General features: G+C 28.9%; 1 protein-coding gene across 1 annotated transcript; it reads left to right on the plus strand.

The window, feature by feature from the left end:
* Nucleotides 1-9,097: 9,097 nt before the first annotated feature.
* LOC119610231 (putative polypeptide N-acetylgalactosaminyltransferase 13) lies at nucleotides 9,098-15,387 on the plus strand (the record flags this gene model as incomplete). Its single annotated transcript, XM_037965361.1, has 8 exons — nucleotides 9,098-9,136; nucleotides 9,391-9,497; nucleotides 10,881-11,053; nucleotides 11,115-11,478; nucleotides 11,595-11,676; nucleotides 14,220-14,380; nucleotides 14,439-14,618; nucleotides 14,697-15,387. Coding segments are annotated over 8 exons (1,536 nt in total), but the record flags the coding sequence as incomplete, so codon positions are not given.
* Nucleotides 15,388-16,160: the final 773 nt, after the last annotated feature.

Raw genomic sequence — 16,160 nt, forward strand, 5'->3', positions numbered from 1 at the left:
GATTTTTTATATTATTCTAAAAAGTCAGCGATTTATCGCTAAAATCTATATACATACGTAGGAATGGGATAGTGATACAAACACATCTTATAACAAACACATAAGAGAATCTTTTTTTATGTTAAATATTTTCACTTTTGGTTAGGAAAAATGTCAAGTTGAGGTTAATTTCGATATGCGACCCTATACAGATTGCTTTAGAAATGTTGTAAAGATAAATTGAATTTCGAAATGCTGGCCTTTATGGATCGATCCTTTATTTTCAGCATAAGAGTATTATTTATTTTTCCATTACAATACAATTACAAATTATATTCTTACCTAATTTACCGAGCAGGGTGACGATAACCATACGACCGTTGTAGTGTAGCAGACCAGGATCTCTGCTGGAAATCGAACCCACAACCCTCAGACTGACAGCTAGCACACTACCAGCTAGCCTACCGGGGCACCCAAGATTATTATTATACACTCCTTTTGTGGGAAGTTTATCTGCAATATCGATATGCGGCCCTATTCGCCTTAGAAATGTTGTAAATTTTTAGGACTTTATGGATCGATCCTTTCGTCACTTATTTCCAATGTTCACTAATTTTTAGAATTATGGTAAATTTTATTATCATATCACTCATTTACTAAAAGACTAGAATAATTAAATATTCGTTTTTTAATTGAGTACAACAAAATATACCCCTTTTAAAGTTTTTCGTATAACTTTACCTGTACGCACAAATATTTGCTCCTAATTATGTTCTTCAGAACATTCAAAATAAGTATAATACACACAGCTAAAACTCAAATAATTTACATTGAATGCATATTTTTATATACATACATATATGTAAATCGTCATTCGTAGCAACTTTTAAGCGATATTATCAAAATATAAATGAATAAAAAATGCCTTAAAATCTAAAGAAAAATCGCTAGATTTCCCGCTAATAGCTAAATCATATTTTTCCCCGCAAAATGGGATTAAAAATCGCTAGATTTGACGAGAAAATAGCTAAATTGGCAACAGTGAACCTCAGCCACACAAAATCCACTTAATCTCTTACAAAACAGAGAAATATTTCCAAAGAACTGCAAAGAAAATCAGCTCTAATTGTTTAATTTTCAATTTTTAATGTGAAAAGCATTTTAATTGAATCATTTATTTATTTCTTTTCTTCTTTCTTTCCTTCTTTCGTTTGTTTAATTTAAAATCTTATTTTTGTTTGTGTGAATCTAATTAAAGAGCAACATATTTTAAGGGAATTTTCCTTGAGATTTCAAGAGATTTTTCGTATTTTTAACGTTACTTAATTTACAGTAATGAAATTAATGTGAGTAAATGGCAGCTACTTAGGTGTGTATTTTTTCTATAAGAGATCTTTGGTATAGTGGCAGTGGTGGTGGCCTGTCAAAAACTTTCGACATTTTCAATCACTTGTACTTAGTTTTTGATTTTATGGTTGATTTTTTTTCCCAAAAAAACACGTGTAGAACATAAATTTATATTTTTCCTTTGCCACCTGCCTCTCTGCTAAGGTGTATTTATTTTTTATTTGTTATTATTGTGGAGAAAAATAAAATAATCTAAAAATTATATACAAATAAACAAAAATAACCCAATAATAAATAAATACAAATAAAAAATGTATGTTTAATAAGTTTTAAATAGATGATGAACGATTGGATATTTTTAAGAGGTGTAAAGTTTTTTTGTTTTGTTTCTACTAAGTCGTCATGGATAAACTTTTTTTAAAATTATGGAAAAATTGAAAATTTTAGATTAAGTATTCATGAATTAAAACATTTTGCACACACTTAAGTACAATAGGCTATTTCATTGAATTAAAAATTAAATTCTTTACAAATTCTCTGTTAATATATATTTTAGAAAATTTTGCAAAAGCGAAATATTTTTGAAAATTTGTTATAAAGAAGAGAAAAGTCTAACTTTCTATAAAAACAGTAGTGTTCGAAAATTTTCAATAAAAAGAAGAAACTCTACAAAATTTTCTCAAAGAATTAGAAAGGTTTACAAATTTTTTATAAAAAAAGGAAAATTTCGAAAATTTTCGATAAAAAAAGAGAATTTTCTAAAAAAAGAGAAATTTTTAAAAAATTTTGTAAAAAGGAGAAATTTTATAAAAATTTTGTAAAATTTTCAATAAAAAAGGGACATTTTCGAAATTTTTTATAAAAAGAGATTTTCTATAAAAAAGAGAAAAATGTTCGTAAATTTTCTATAAAAAATAAATTCATCAAAAAATTTTCTATAAAAAGAAAAATGTTCCAACATTTTCTGTAAAAAAGAAAAAAGTTCGAAAATTTTCTATAAAAAAAGAAAAAAGTTCGAAAATTTTCTATAAAAAAAGAAAAATGTTCGAAAATTTTCTATAAAAAACGAGAAATGTTCGAAAATTTTCTATAACAAACGAGAATGTTTTATAAAAAAGAAAAATTTTCTCTAAAAAAAAAATTTCGAATTTTTCTATAAAAAAATGAGAGAGTTCTAAAATAAATAAATAAAAATTATGATGAAACATTTTAAAAAATTTTTATAAAAAAGAGAGTCTTAGCAAAATTCTTGCTAAAGGCCAATCTAATCCAACCTTTATTAAAAGAAAGGCCGACATTTGGTCACAATCGTCGGCAGAATCTCTTGGCAACCTACTGAATACTCATTTCACCGGATGTAAATATGCTATCAAGGAAATCGGCATTGAAAATAGGACTCTATAGAGAATCAATAATAATATCATCTCCCTATTCAAATCATCAGGGCCAGATGGTATTTTGTTAATGATGTTACAAAGTGCAAAAGAATATATTATCTCCTGGCTTCACAGAATATATACGTTCAGCCTCACTCTCAACCATGTTCATGTAAATTGCAGAGAAATTAAGCTCAAAACGCTGGAAAGACTCATCGACTCACATATTAGGCAACGGCTAGATAGCTCATTGCGGCTTTCAACTAGTCAACTAGCTTAAAGAACGATCAACAGAGACAGCTCTTCACGAGGTTGTCAGAGTTATAGAAAGATCCCTCGAATTTAAACAATATACTATGGGAGCCTTTTTAGACATAGAAGATGCCGTCAATAACGTAAATACTTCTGCAATTCAACAAGCTCTTGCTAATCTGGATGTTGAAGAATATATCAGCAACTGGTTAGTAACTATGTTGAAATCTAGAATAGTTACTGCAAGTCTTTGTAACAGCGTTAAGTCCAAGCAAGTGGAACGAGGCACACCACAAGGCGGCGTAATCTATCCACTATCTTGGCTCATCGTTGTTAACTCGATTCTTATTGAAGTGGATAACAGAGGAACAAAAGTCGTTGCTTACGCGGACGATGTTGTGATATCAGGAATGTTCCCAGACATGATTAGCGATATCATGTCTAATGCTTTGGTGCTACTCGATAATTGGCCTAAGAGTAAAACAAGACAGAACTGGTACTATTCACAATAAAGACCTAGATCTCAAGCTTTAACTTACCGCGGTTTAAGAACTGCGAAATCACCTTATCGAACAATGCCAAATATCTAGGAATTATTCTAGACTTCAAATTATCATGGAAACTCAACATCCAGCAGAGAGTCAAGAAGGCAACGATCGCCTACTATACCTGTCGTAAGATGTTTGGAATAAAATGGGGACTTAGTCCTAACATAGTTAAATGGATGTATACAGCTATAGTACGTCCTGTTCTTACATATGAATATCTTGTATGGTGTACTTCAACTAAAAATAAATTTTTTGTAGATCAGCTATACAAAGTTCAGAGATCAGCAAACATTGGGATAACAGGTGCTCTAGGAACTAGTCTTTAGGAAGCTGAACACTATATTGCACATTCTACCTATAGATCTGCATGTTATGGCCATATTTACTTGCAGCGCAGCGAGACAGGTTGGAGATCAAGAACATATGGACACGCTAAGATTTTAATCTTATTACCTCCAATCTTGAACCAACCATCCGATTATATTACCTCACACAGGGACTTTGATTGGGGCCAATATATTGTGGTCTTCCTTTAATGATTAACTCCCAAGACACTTTATAATCCGAAGTAGGCGGGATATATCGAGATTGATAGCAGTAAACAGGACACTGGATGCTAGGCAGACATGCAAGTTGGCTTGGGCTCCCCTTGGTGAGATATCTGGGTCTAAGCTTAATGATATCCTGAGATTTCTCACGGCTACAGGATGGATCTAATACTATACAATACTAGTTCTGACGAGTGGAGTGGTCCGGTCAAAACGGAGTCTCTCCGACTCTACTTGACTGTTCGCGTGCAATAAACTACCAGCGAGAAATGTTCAAAAATTTTCTTTAAGAAGCCAGAAATGTTAGAAAATCTTCTTTAAAAAAAGAAATTTTCAAAAATAATAATTTAAATAATTTAAAAGATACATATTGTCGAATATTTTTCCAAAAGTTTTACCGCTCTTTTTAAACTGCTATTTGATCAAACTAGTAACAATAAATCCTTTACTTCCTACTGTCTAAATTTAAATAATTTTCTAAATGTAAAAAAATAATAAAAATCAATGGTTTGCAAATAAACATGTTTTTCTGCAAAAAAAAAAAAAATCCTTCAATTCTATTTTTATAACCCAACAAGCAAATAAAACAATTTTAACAAACAAATTTATCCAAAAGATTTAATTCGTTTAAAATATACAAACAAAATAATAAAACAACAAAAGAAATAAATAGGATCAGAGAAAAAACAAAATAAAATGCTTACTAATGAATGTTATAAATCAATCTTATTAAGTAACCATAAAATGGAAAAAATATAAAATAAAACTTTCATCCATATATTTAGTTTTTTAATTCATACTCCTTTTTTTCCCCAACAACAAGGAAGAATGAAAAGCAAATAAGGAACTAACTGCCAGAGTAACAGTAGCAGGACACAGTTGCTGTAGAGGAAACAATCTTTATTATTACACTCACTCACTCACAATAAGAAGTTAATGATGTGTAAAATTGTTTAGGTATTTATTTATATTTACTACTATACTGCAGCATATTACTTAACATACTCACAGATACATACTATATATACATACATTCTACTATCACACGTTAACAATTTTGTAAAATGTTGGAAACATAGGATAAAAATTGTATAAAATCAAAAATCCTTCATAAAAAACCTTTAATGCAAAATGTATTTTCTGTTTATGAAGTAATAAATTAATAGAAAAAAGTTTAATTTTTTTTAATGTTTTAAAATGAAAAATAGTTAATATTTATATTTTAAAGCATACCTTAAGGGTTAATAGCCTGTCATAAGTTCGTAAATGTAATGTCAAATACAATCTAAAGATTTGAGAACTTATGTTGCCAAAAGGTAGTTCAAAATATGAAATGTAAAATAAAATAATTAATGATTAATTTAAATTATTTGAAAGATTTAATTAAAAAGAAAATTTTTGGAATATTTTTTTTAAAAAGTATAAATTTTCAATAAATTTTTTACAAAAGTATACGTTTTCGATAAATTTCTACAAAAGTATAAATTTTCCAAAAAAAAAAATTTATAAAAATCAGAAGTTTTTGAAAATTTTTATTGAAAAAGACAAATTTTCGAAAATGTTCTAATGAAAAATGATATTTTTGAAAATTATAAAAAAGAGTCATTTTCGAAAGTTTTCTATATAAAAGTGATAAATTTTCTTTTACATTTTTGAAAATTATTTATAAAATAGAGATATTTTCGAAAATTATAAAAAAGATAAATTTTTGAAAATTTTCTATAAAAAACATACATTTTCGAAAAAATTCTATAAAAAGAGAAATTTTTAAAATTTACTATAAAATTTTTTATATTTTTATGAAAAAGGGAAAATTTTTTATAAAAACAGAAATTTAAAATAAAAACAAATTTTAAAAAATTAAAAAAAAGTTAAATTTTCGAAATATATAAATTTTCAATAAAACATTTTCTATTGAAAAAGATAAATTTTTGAAATGTTTCTATAAAGAAAGATACATTTTCGAAAAAATTCAATAACCAAAGAGATATTTTTAAAACTTTTTTATAAAAAAAGAGAAATTTTTAAAAGTAAAAAAAGAAGAGAAAATTTTTAAAATTTCCTATAAAAAAGGGAAATTTTTAAAAATTTTCTATAAAAAAGACAAATTTTAAAAATTTTTTTATAAAAGAGAGAAATTTAAAAAAAATTTATAAAAAAAAGAGAAATTTTTAAAAATTTTCTGTAAAAAAGAGAAATTTTCAAAAATTTTCTATATAAAATGAGAACTTTCCGAAAATTTTCTATACAAAAAATACATTTTAGAAAATTAAAAAAAAATTAAATTTTCGAAAAATATAAATTTTCAAAAATATTCTATAAGAGAAATTACAAAAATTTTCTAGAAAAATAAGAGAAATTTTCTAAAAAACAACAAAAATTTAAAATAAACAAAATTTTCTATAAAAGATAAATTTTCGAACATTTTATATAAAAATTTTGAAAATTTTCTATAAAGATAAATAAATATTAGAAAAAATTCTAAAAAAAAATATTTTTCAAAACTTTTTGTAAAATACAGACATTTTTTAAAATTTTCTATAAAAAAAAGAAATTTTAAAAAATTTTCTATAAAAAAGAGAAATTTTCACTAAAAAACGAAATTTTGTTTAAACTTTTCGAAAATGTTTGTAAATAAAGAGATTTTTTCCAAAAGTTTTCAAAAAAAAAAAACATAACTTTAAAATAAAAACAAATTTATAAAAAGATACATTTTAGAAAATTAAAGAAAAGTGAAATTTTTGAAGCTTTTTTTAAAAAGGTAAAATTTTCTTTTTTCTAAATAAATTTTCTCTAAAAAAGAGAAATTTTCGAAAATGTTCTCTAAGAAAGAGAAATTTTCTAATATATTCTATAAAAAGAGACATTTTAAAAAATGTTCTATAAAGACATTTATTTACAAAATATAAAATTTGGACACATGAGAAAATTCAAAAAAATAGGATATTTCATAGCAAGACATATTTTAAAAATTTTTCTATAAACAGAAACATTTACGAAAATATCATCTTAGATTTTTTACCATTTAATTTTATTTAATCGATTAAATCCATTCTATCATTCATTCATTACAAATTTCCTGCTTTCAAAATTTCCACTAGTTCTATCGCTATAATGAAACTCTCCCCTACTCAAAAATATTTTGTAATTCGATTATAAAATAATTTAAAAATGAGAAAGCTATTTTAAAATTCTTAAAAACTAATAATAAAGAAAGTTGGCAAATTTATTTGTCAAAAACTTTTTAATTTTCAAATCATTATTGATCTAATTCGCAAATTGTTTTGATAACATTAAGAACCACCCCACTAAATATGAAACATCCAATCACATATCTAAACTCACTCAATAAATATATGGAGTTAACTATGTTCGAAAAAAAAACTTCCCCTTGCGACAATTATTTGCAAAACTTTTGATTTTTTTTTATATTAAAACAAATGTTGCCTTCAAAATAAACAGAAGTAATCAATCAATATGAAAATTCACGTGTCAATATCTAGCGATTATAATAAAATTGTATGTAATTTTTTTCTTTTTAAACAAAAACTTTGTCGTCTTTAGGGAAGTAAAAAATAAAATTAACACCTTTATGTTATTAGGTTTTTTTTTGAGGGGGCTCACAATGTTTGCTATTGGATTTATTTAATAAACAATATTGAAATGAATGAAAATTGTTTGCCATTATTATCAATCAGGTGTGGATTAAAAGCTAAACATGTTACTTTTCAAAAAATTTTATAATTTTGATGACTTTGTAATCATGATAAGTTAATAAGTTGATATTTAGATAAACAATTTTTTCAAAATTATTTTTAGTTAATGCTGTTGTTGCGGGAGTAGTTGTCAAATTTTGGCAGAGATTTGAAGTATATATACAGTGAGTGTAAAAAGTTTTCTACAAAATTGTATATTTAGTTTTTTTCTTAACTACAACTGAATTAAAACTGACGAGCTGAACTAGAACTGAACTAGAAGTGAACTAGAAGTGAACTAGAAGTGAACTAGAAGTGAACTAGAAGTGAACTAGAAGTGAACTAGAAGTGAACTAGAAGTGAACTAGAACTGAACTAGAACTAAACTAGAACTGAACTGGAACTGAACTAAAACTGAACTAGAACTAACTGAACTAGAACTGAACTAGAACTGAACTAGAACTGAACTAGAACTGAACTAGAACTGAACTAGAACTGAACTAGAACTGAACTAGAACTGAACTAGAACTGAACTAGAACTGAACTAGAACTGAACTAGAACTGAACTAGAACTGAACTAGAACTGAACTAGAACTGAACTAGAACTGAACTAGAACTGAACTAGAACTGAACTAGAACTGAACTAGAACTGAACTAGAACTGAACTAGAACTGAACTAGAACTGAACTAGAACTGAACTAGAACTGAACTAGAACTGAACTAGAACTAGAACTGACTAGAACTGAACTAAAACTGAACTAAAACTGAACTAGAACTGAACTAGAACTGAACTAGAACTGAACTAGAACTGAACTAGAACTGAACTAGAACTGAACTAGAACTGAACTAGAACTGAACTAGAACTGAACTAGAACTGAACTAGAACTGAACTAGAACTGAACTAGAACTGAACAATAGCAGAACTATAGCTAAAGTTTTGTCCCATACTGTATAAATTAAAGTTGTATGAAATAATATTTTAACCAAACATAATTTTTTTTGCCAACCGACGTATTTAACAATCTAAAGGTATGTTAGTATTACAGTATGTAGAGAAATACATACATATGTATGAATATATTTTTCTGATATAACTGATATTGTTATAATAAAATTTGAGGTTTTTAATTATGTTGTGTATCACATTTTTAAAATTAGTATCGATTTTATTTTTGGTTTGTTTGCAGCACAGAAAACTACGAAAAAAATCGAATAAAATAAATTTTCTATATAGAAAAAATAGTGTTACAAACCAAATAAGTAAAAACTACAAAATACTGACTGTGTAACTCATAGATATGTTTATAATGAAATGTGTTACTTTTAAATTTTTGGTTTTAATTTTAATCTTTTTAATTACATTTTGTGGTTATCAAATACTATTTTCAAAAGTATGAACGCACACATGGAAAATATTAGAAATTTATCTGATTTTGTTAAAATAAAAATCTAAATTTATGTGTTTGAAATTGTGAAAATTGTGCAAAATTTCAATGTGTTTTTAGTTTAAAGCAACAAAAATCACAAATATATTTTATTATTATCAACATATCATCATTATCAAACATTATTGTCATTATTGAACATATTATCATTAAATCAAATTCAAAATCATCATCATCATCGACAACATCTATATTTTTAGAATATTAATATTTCTGCCACAAACAATAATTTGCTTGTCTCTGGCTTAAGTGCTGATTATAATGATTTATCAATTGTACGTCAAATACCAGATACGCGTGATTTCAGGTATTAATATCATTTATTGATTTAAATATTTTTTCTCTTTATATATTTTTTTATTTTTAATGTTTGTTTTATTTTGGACACTTTATATTTTTTTCTATTTTTGTGGTATTTTGCATATTAAATATTTCAATTTTGTGGGAAATTTGTGTTATAATTTAAATTAAATATACAATAAAACAAACATTTTATTTGATGAGCTCAAATATCGATAATATCAGCATTTTTAAATTAATTTTAAAGTTATTTACTAAAAATAAAAAAAACTAATTATATATTTGAAAAGTTATTTTATAATGGTAATTTGGTGTTTATTCAATAAAAAAATATAATAATAAATACATACATATTTATGACATAATAATGAAATAGGCATTTGTATTTAAATGTATAGGCCTAAAGGTAAGTATTTCTAAGAATCCAATATCGTACTGGGTTCTAGTTCTAGTTCAGTTCTAGTTCTAGTTCTAGTCTAGTTCAGTTCTAGTTCAGTTCTAGTTCAGTTCTAGTTCAGTTCTAGTTCAGTTCTAGTTCAGTTCTAGTTCAGTTCTAGTTCAGTTCTAGTTCAGTTCTAGTTCAGTTCTAGTTCAGTTTAGTTTAGTTCTAGTTCAGTTCTAGTTCAGTTCTAGTTCAGTTCTAGTTCAGTTCTAGTTCAGTTCTAGTTCAGTTCTAGTTCAGTTCTAGTTCAGTTCTAGTTCAGTTCTAGTTCAGTTCTAGTTCAGTTCTAGTTCAGTTCTAGTTCAGTTCTAGTTCAGTTCTAGTTCAGTTCTAGTTCAGTTCTAGTTCAGTTCTAGTTCAGTTCTAGTTCAGTTCTAGTTCAGTTCTAGTTCAGTTCTAGTTCAGTTCTAGTTCAGTTCTAGTTCAGTTCTAGTTCAGTTCTAGTTCAGTTCTAGTTCAGTTCTAGTTCAGTTCTAGTTCAGTTCTAGTTCAGTTCTAGTTCAGTTCTAGTTCAGCTAGTTCAGTTCTAGTTCAGTTCTAGTTCAGTTCTAGTTCAGTTCTAGTTCAGTTCTAGTTCAGTTCTAGTTCAGTTCTAGTTCAGTTCTAGTTCAGTTCTAGTTCAGTTCTAGTTCAGTTCTAGTTCAGTTCTAGTTCAGTTCTAGTTCAGTTCTAGTTCAGTTCTAGTTCAGTTCTAGTTCAGTTCTAGTTCAGTTCTAGTTCAGTTCTAGTTCAGTTCTAGTTCAGTTCTAGTTCAGTTCTAGTTCAGTTCTAGTTCAGTTCTAGTTCAGTTCTAGTTCAGTTCTAGTTCAGTTCTAGGTTAGTTCTATTTCAGTTCTAGTTCATTTCTTTAGATCAGACATTGTAATCGTCCATTTGTATTTTTGAACCCAAGTCACAGTTAGCAATACATAAAGTTATCTAGTACAATTTCTTCTAAAATAATTTCAGATGCCCACGAAACTTTCCATATTTAGCAGAATTTGAAGCCAAAGTCTCCATTATCATAACATATCACAATGAAACACAATCCATACTATATCTAACGATCAATTCTATATTCCAAAGGACCCCCTTACAATATTTAAAAGAAATAATTATAATTGATGATTGCAATGAAGATGGTAAGAAAACAGATATTATAAATATAGAAAAAAACTATTATTTATATTTTTCCCCGCATAGATTCAATTATACAAGAAATACAAAATCACTACAAATCCCTTAATCTAATAAAATGCCTGCGTAATCCACAACGTTTGGGCTTAATCAAATCTCGTAATTTAGGTGCAGAAATCTCTTCAGGAGATTACCTTATGTTCATGGACAGTCATTGTGAGGTAAATGAACAATGGCTGGAGGCATTATTAAACACAATTGTGGTGTCGAACAATTCCCATATGGCGGTAAGTCCTGTACTGGACAATATTGATGCTGCAACTAAAGAATACAAAGCCACCTCCGTGTTTATAAAAGGAGGCTTTGATTGGAATTTACATTTTCATTGGATTGCCAGAGAAAAAACTGTAAATACAATTTTACCATTTAGGTAAGAACCGTACTAGTAACAAGTGGAACTTTTAATTTATAAGTAAATGCTTTTATTCGATTTGATTGTTGTTTGTACATAATTCAATAAAATATTATTCTTTTTTTTTGTTTTAGATCTCCTACCTTTGCTGGTGGTGTATTTTTGATTTCACGAAATTGGTTTTTTAAATTGAAAGCTTTTAACACTCGTCTAGAGGTTGGTAAATGTTCTGTAAACAAACCAAACTAAACTCTTTTGCTGTACTATTTTACCTATATTTTTATGTGTTTTGTTTATTCTATTCAGTTCCATTGAAATATACTTGTAGCCATTTTTTGTTATTTTAACAAACACGCTACTGATTTTTCCACCTTTCTTTGGCACCGAAAATATTTACAATTTATCAGGTATAGGGAGAACAGTGGGACAATATGAACTAGAACTGAACTAGCACAAAATTAGAACTGAACTAGAACTGAACTAGAACTGAACTAGAACTGAACTAGAACTGACTAGAACTGAACTAGAACTGAACTAGAACTGAACTAGAACTGAATTAGAACTGAACTAGAACTGAACTAGAACTGAACTAGAACTGAACTAGAACTGAACTAGAACTGAACTAGAACTGAACTAGAACTGAACTAGAACTGAACTAGAACTGAACTAGAACTGAACTAGAACTGAACTAGAACTGAACTAGAACTGAACTAGAACTGAACTAGAACTGAACTAGAACTGAACTAGAACTGAACTAGAACTGAACTAGAACTGAACTAGAACTGAACTAGAATGAACTAGAACTGAAAGAATGAACTAGAACTGAACTAGAACTGAACTAGAACTGAACTAGAACTGAACTAGAACTGAACTAGAACTGAACTAGAACTGAACTAGAACTGAACTAGAACTGAACTAGAACTGAACTAGAACTGAACTAGAACTGAACTAGAACTGAACTAGAACTGAACTAGAACTGAACTAGAACTGAACTAGAACTGAACTAGAACTGAACTAGAACTGAACTAGAACTGAACTAGAACTGAACTAGAACTGAACTAGAACTGAACTAGAACTGAACTAGAACTGAACTAGAACTGAACTAGAACTGAACTAGAACTGAACTAGAACTGAACTAGAACTGAACTAGAACTGAACTAGAACTGAACTAGAACTGAACTAGAACTGAACTAGAACTGAACTAGAACTGAACTAGAACTGAACTAGAACTGAACTAGAACTGAACTAGAACTGAACTAGAACTGAACTAGAACTGAACTAGAACTGAACTAGAACTGAACTAGAACTGAACTAGAACTGAACTAGAACTGAACTAGAACTGAACTAGAACTGAACTAGAACTGAACTAGAACTGAACTAGAACTGAACTAGAACTGAACTAGAACTGAACTAGAACTGAACTAGAACTGAACTAGAACTGAACTAGAACTGAACTAGAACTGAACTAGAACTGAACTAGAACTGAACTAGAACTGAACTAGAACTGAACTAGAACTGAACTAGAACTGAACTAGAACTGAACTAGAACTGAACTAGAACTGAACTAGAACTGAACTAGAACTGAACTAGAACTGAACTAGAACTGAACTAGAACTGAACTAGAACTGAACTAGAACTGAACTAGAACTGAACTAGAACTGAACTAGAACTGAACTAGAACTGAACTAGAACTGAACTAGAACTGAACTAGAACTGAACTAGAACTGAACTAGAACTGAACTAGAACTGAACTAGAACTGAACTAGAACTGAACTAGAACTGAACTAGAACTGAACTAGAACTGAACTAGAACTGAACTAGAACTGAACTAGAACTGAACTAGAACTGAACTAGAACTGAACTAGAACTGAACTAGAACTGAACTAGAACTGAACTAGAACTGAACTAGAACTGAACTAGAACTGAACTAGAACTGAACTAGAACTGAACTAGAACTGAACTAGAACTGAACTAGAACTGAACTAGAACTGAACTAGAACTGAACTAGAACTGAACTAGAACTGAACTAGAACTGAACTAGAACTGAACTAGAACTGAACTAGAACTGAACTAGAACTGAACTAGAACTGAACTAGAACTGAACTAGAACTGAACTAGAACTGAACTAGAACTGAACTAGAACTAGAACTAGAACTGAACTGAACTAGAACTGAACTAGAACTGAACTAGAACTGAACTAGAACTAGAACTGAACTAGAACTGAACTAGAACTCGACCACGGTTCTTGATTTGTTGTTAGTCCCTTTAGGGTACTTTTATTGTTCCCCTTTACTATTTGTAATGGACAAAAACAAAAGGACAAAAAAAAAAAAAAACAATTTCTATTGCCGAATATTTAGGCTGATGCAAAAGTCTTTCTGACTATTGAGTTGGATAGTTTGATGGGATTTATGTTTGCATTGCACTTTAACGAAAGTTTTTCCCTCTCTATCTCCATACCCAACTATGAGTGGTTAAACTATAGAAAGGGTGAAAAATAAAAACTATCAAAAAGAAAAAAATCAAAAAGTTTACAATCTAAAACATTCATAAACAAAAAACCACATCAAGGACTGACTATTCCCATCAAAGCGAAATGAGTAAACGAACTAGTATTTCTATTTGTACGAAAAAGTATCTCTTCTATAATTTTTTGGTTTTTATATTTTAGGGATTCGTTTAATTTTCATATTTATGTATTTTCTAATTTAGTTGGATGGGTGAATGAATAAATGCTGTCTTTGTTTTTTATTTAGCAGATCTGGGGCGGTGAATCGTTGGAATTTTCGTTAAAATTGTGGTTATGTGGTGGCGACAGAGGCGAAATCAAAATGGTGCCCTGCAGCAGGGTGGGTCATATATTTCGTAAAGAACATATATTTCAGTTTCCCAACAATGATGGTCAACAAACATATTTAAGGTAGTAAGGGCTTTATAATTGCAATTATTAAGCCAAATAAAATTAAATTTTTAAATAGAAATTCTAAAGTTATAGCCGAAACCTGGCTGGAACACTATAAATACATTTTCTACAATCTCAAACCTGAAGCTAGAAATATTTCTATTGACGACACTCGAGTAGAAAACAAACACTTTAAGGATGCCCTAAATTGTCAACCATTTGAGTGGTATTTACAAAATGTATTTCCAGAATTAAGGTAAGTTTGCATTAATGGAGTGGCCCGAAATTATTTTAGTTGAGAGATAACAAAATATTTATTTTGCACACATTTAAGACCTTTGGAAAACTATAGCGCCAATGGTATTATACAATCATCTGCCTTTGTCTCTGAGAACTTATGTCTTCATCACGATTTATTGGAACCGTATACCTCTGCTCCCATCATGTGTAATTGTTTAACACCCAATATTACCCACTGGTTTCTGCTGAGAAATACCCAACAATTGCAAACTCAGAAAGGTTTTTGTTTAAATGTTGTGCCCACAGATGATCGGGGCATTGGCGCATCAGAGTTTAAGGTTGTTTTGGAAACTTGCTGGCGTCCCTCTAGACAGGCTTGGCTACGTTATGGTTTACAGTTACGGCACTCGGAAACAGGGTTATGTTTGGAATTAACAGTGGAATTTAATGTTATTGTAAATCCTTGTAGAAAAGAATCGGCTATTCAATATTTCATATTTGAAAGAGAACTGGAACGAATCTGAGAAGGAAACTGTTTGCAAGTTGCAAAATCATTGCCCATAATTAATCAGTAGTACTAGAGATATACTAAACAATTGTTCACGTGAAATATTTCACGTCTGTGTTCTCAACTCCTTTTAAAGGACAAATAATTTACAAGAAAAAAAATTTTCATTTCAATGATCTAGTCCAGAACAATAAAAAGTGGAGTGTGCTCGCAATATTATATTTATTATTTATTTTGTTAAGTTTCATAAGAAGCAATAAATACCATAATAAAAATATTCTTTATGATGTAAAAAATTTATTACAAAATATAAGAGTAAAATAATATTTCTATTGTTGAATGTGCGTGAACAGGAACAAGAAAAAACTCAAACCCACGCATTTCCGTTGGAATTTTCTTTTTCTATATCCTTATAACGGTGGAAACAAAATGCAGGAGCATAACAGTTAAATGAAAGGGGCAAATTTTTCTTGTGAAATGTTTGCTCGCGTCTGGACATTTAAGTACGTGACTGGAAAATGCATTTCCGCTTGGCAGTCAACAGCAAAGGCAGCGTAACAATTCAACAAGCAAAGGATATACACATACTCACACACACTCAAATAAAGAAATACACAATGCTACACAACACACTTAACACAATCATAGAGGAAGTAAAGACTTCCGTTGCACTTAATGCTGCTACTTGTTCTATGTTCTTAGTTTATATTATTTTTCTCTTATAATCAGTTTTTATTTCAGCATGAAAAAGTAAAGAAAAACTTAAAAAATCTGAAAATCACATCATATCAAAAGTGACAGTTAGCCAACAACCATCAACACCAATCTTCTATTTCGTCTTCTTTTACTTTTGCTTCTCCTTGTCTTTGTTGCGCTGTGGGTTTTCCTGCCGGTTGACTTCAGTTGGCACAAAACGTTGTGCTTTATATGGATGGTACATGGACACAACCAAATGAAAAAAATGCAACATATGAAAGAAAAAAGATTAAATATTTTTCCAACATTTTCCTTTTTAAATTTGTGTTACAGTTGTGCTCAGACAAAGAGCCG

This window comes from Lucilia sericata, unplaced genomic scaffold (assembly GCF_015586225.1).
Source record: "Lucilia sericata isolate MDLA Ls3-8-SP2 unplaced genomic scaffold, ASM1558622v1 Contig001141F_arrow, whole genome shotgun sequence".
Taxonomy (NCBI): Eukaryota; Metazoa; Arthropoda; class Insecta; order Diptera; family Calliphoridae; genus Lucilia; species Lucilia sericata.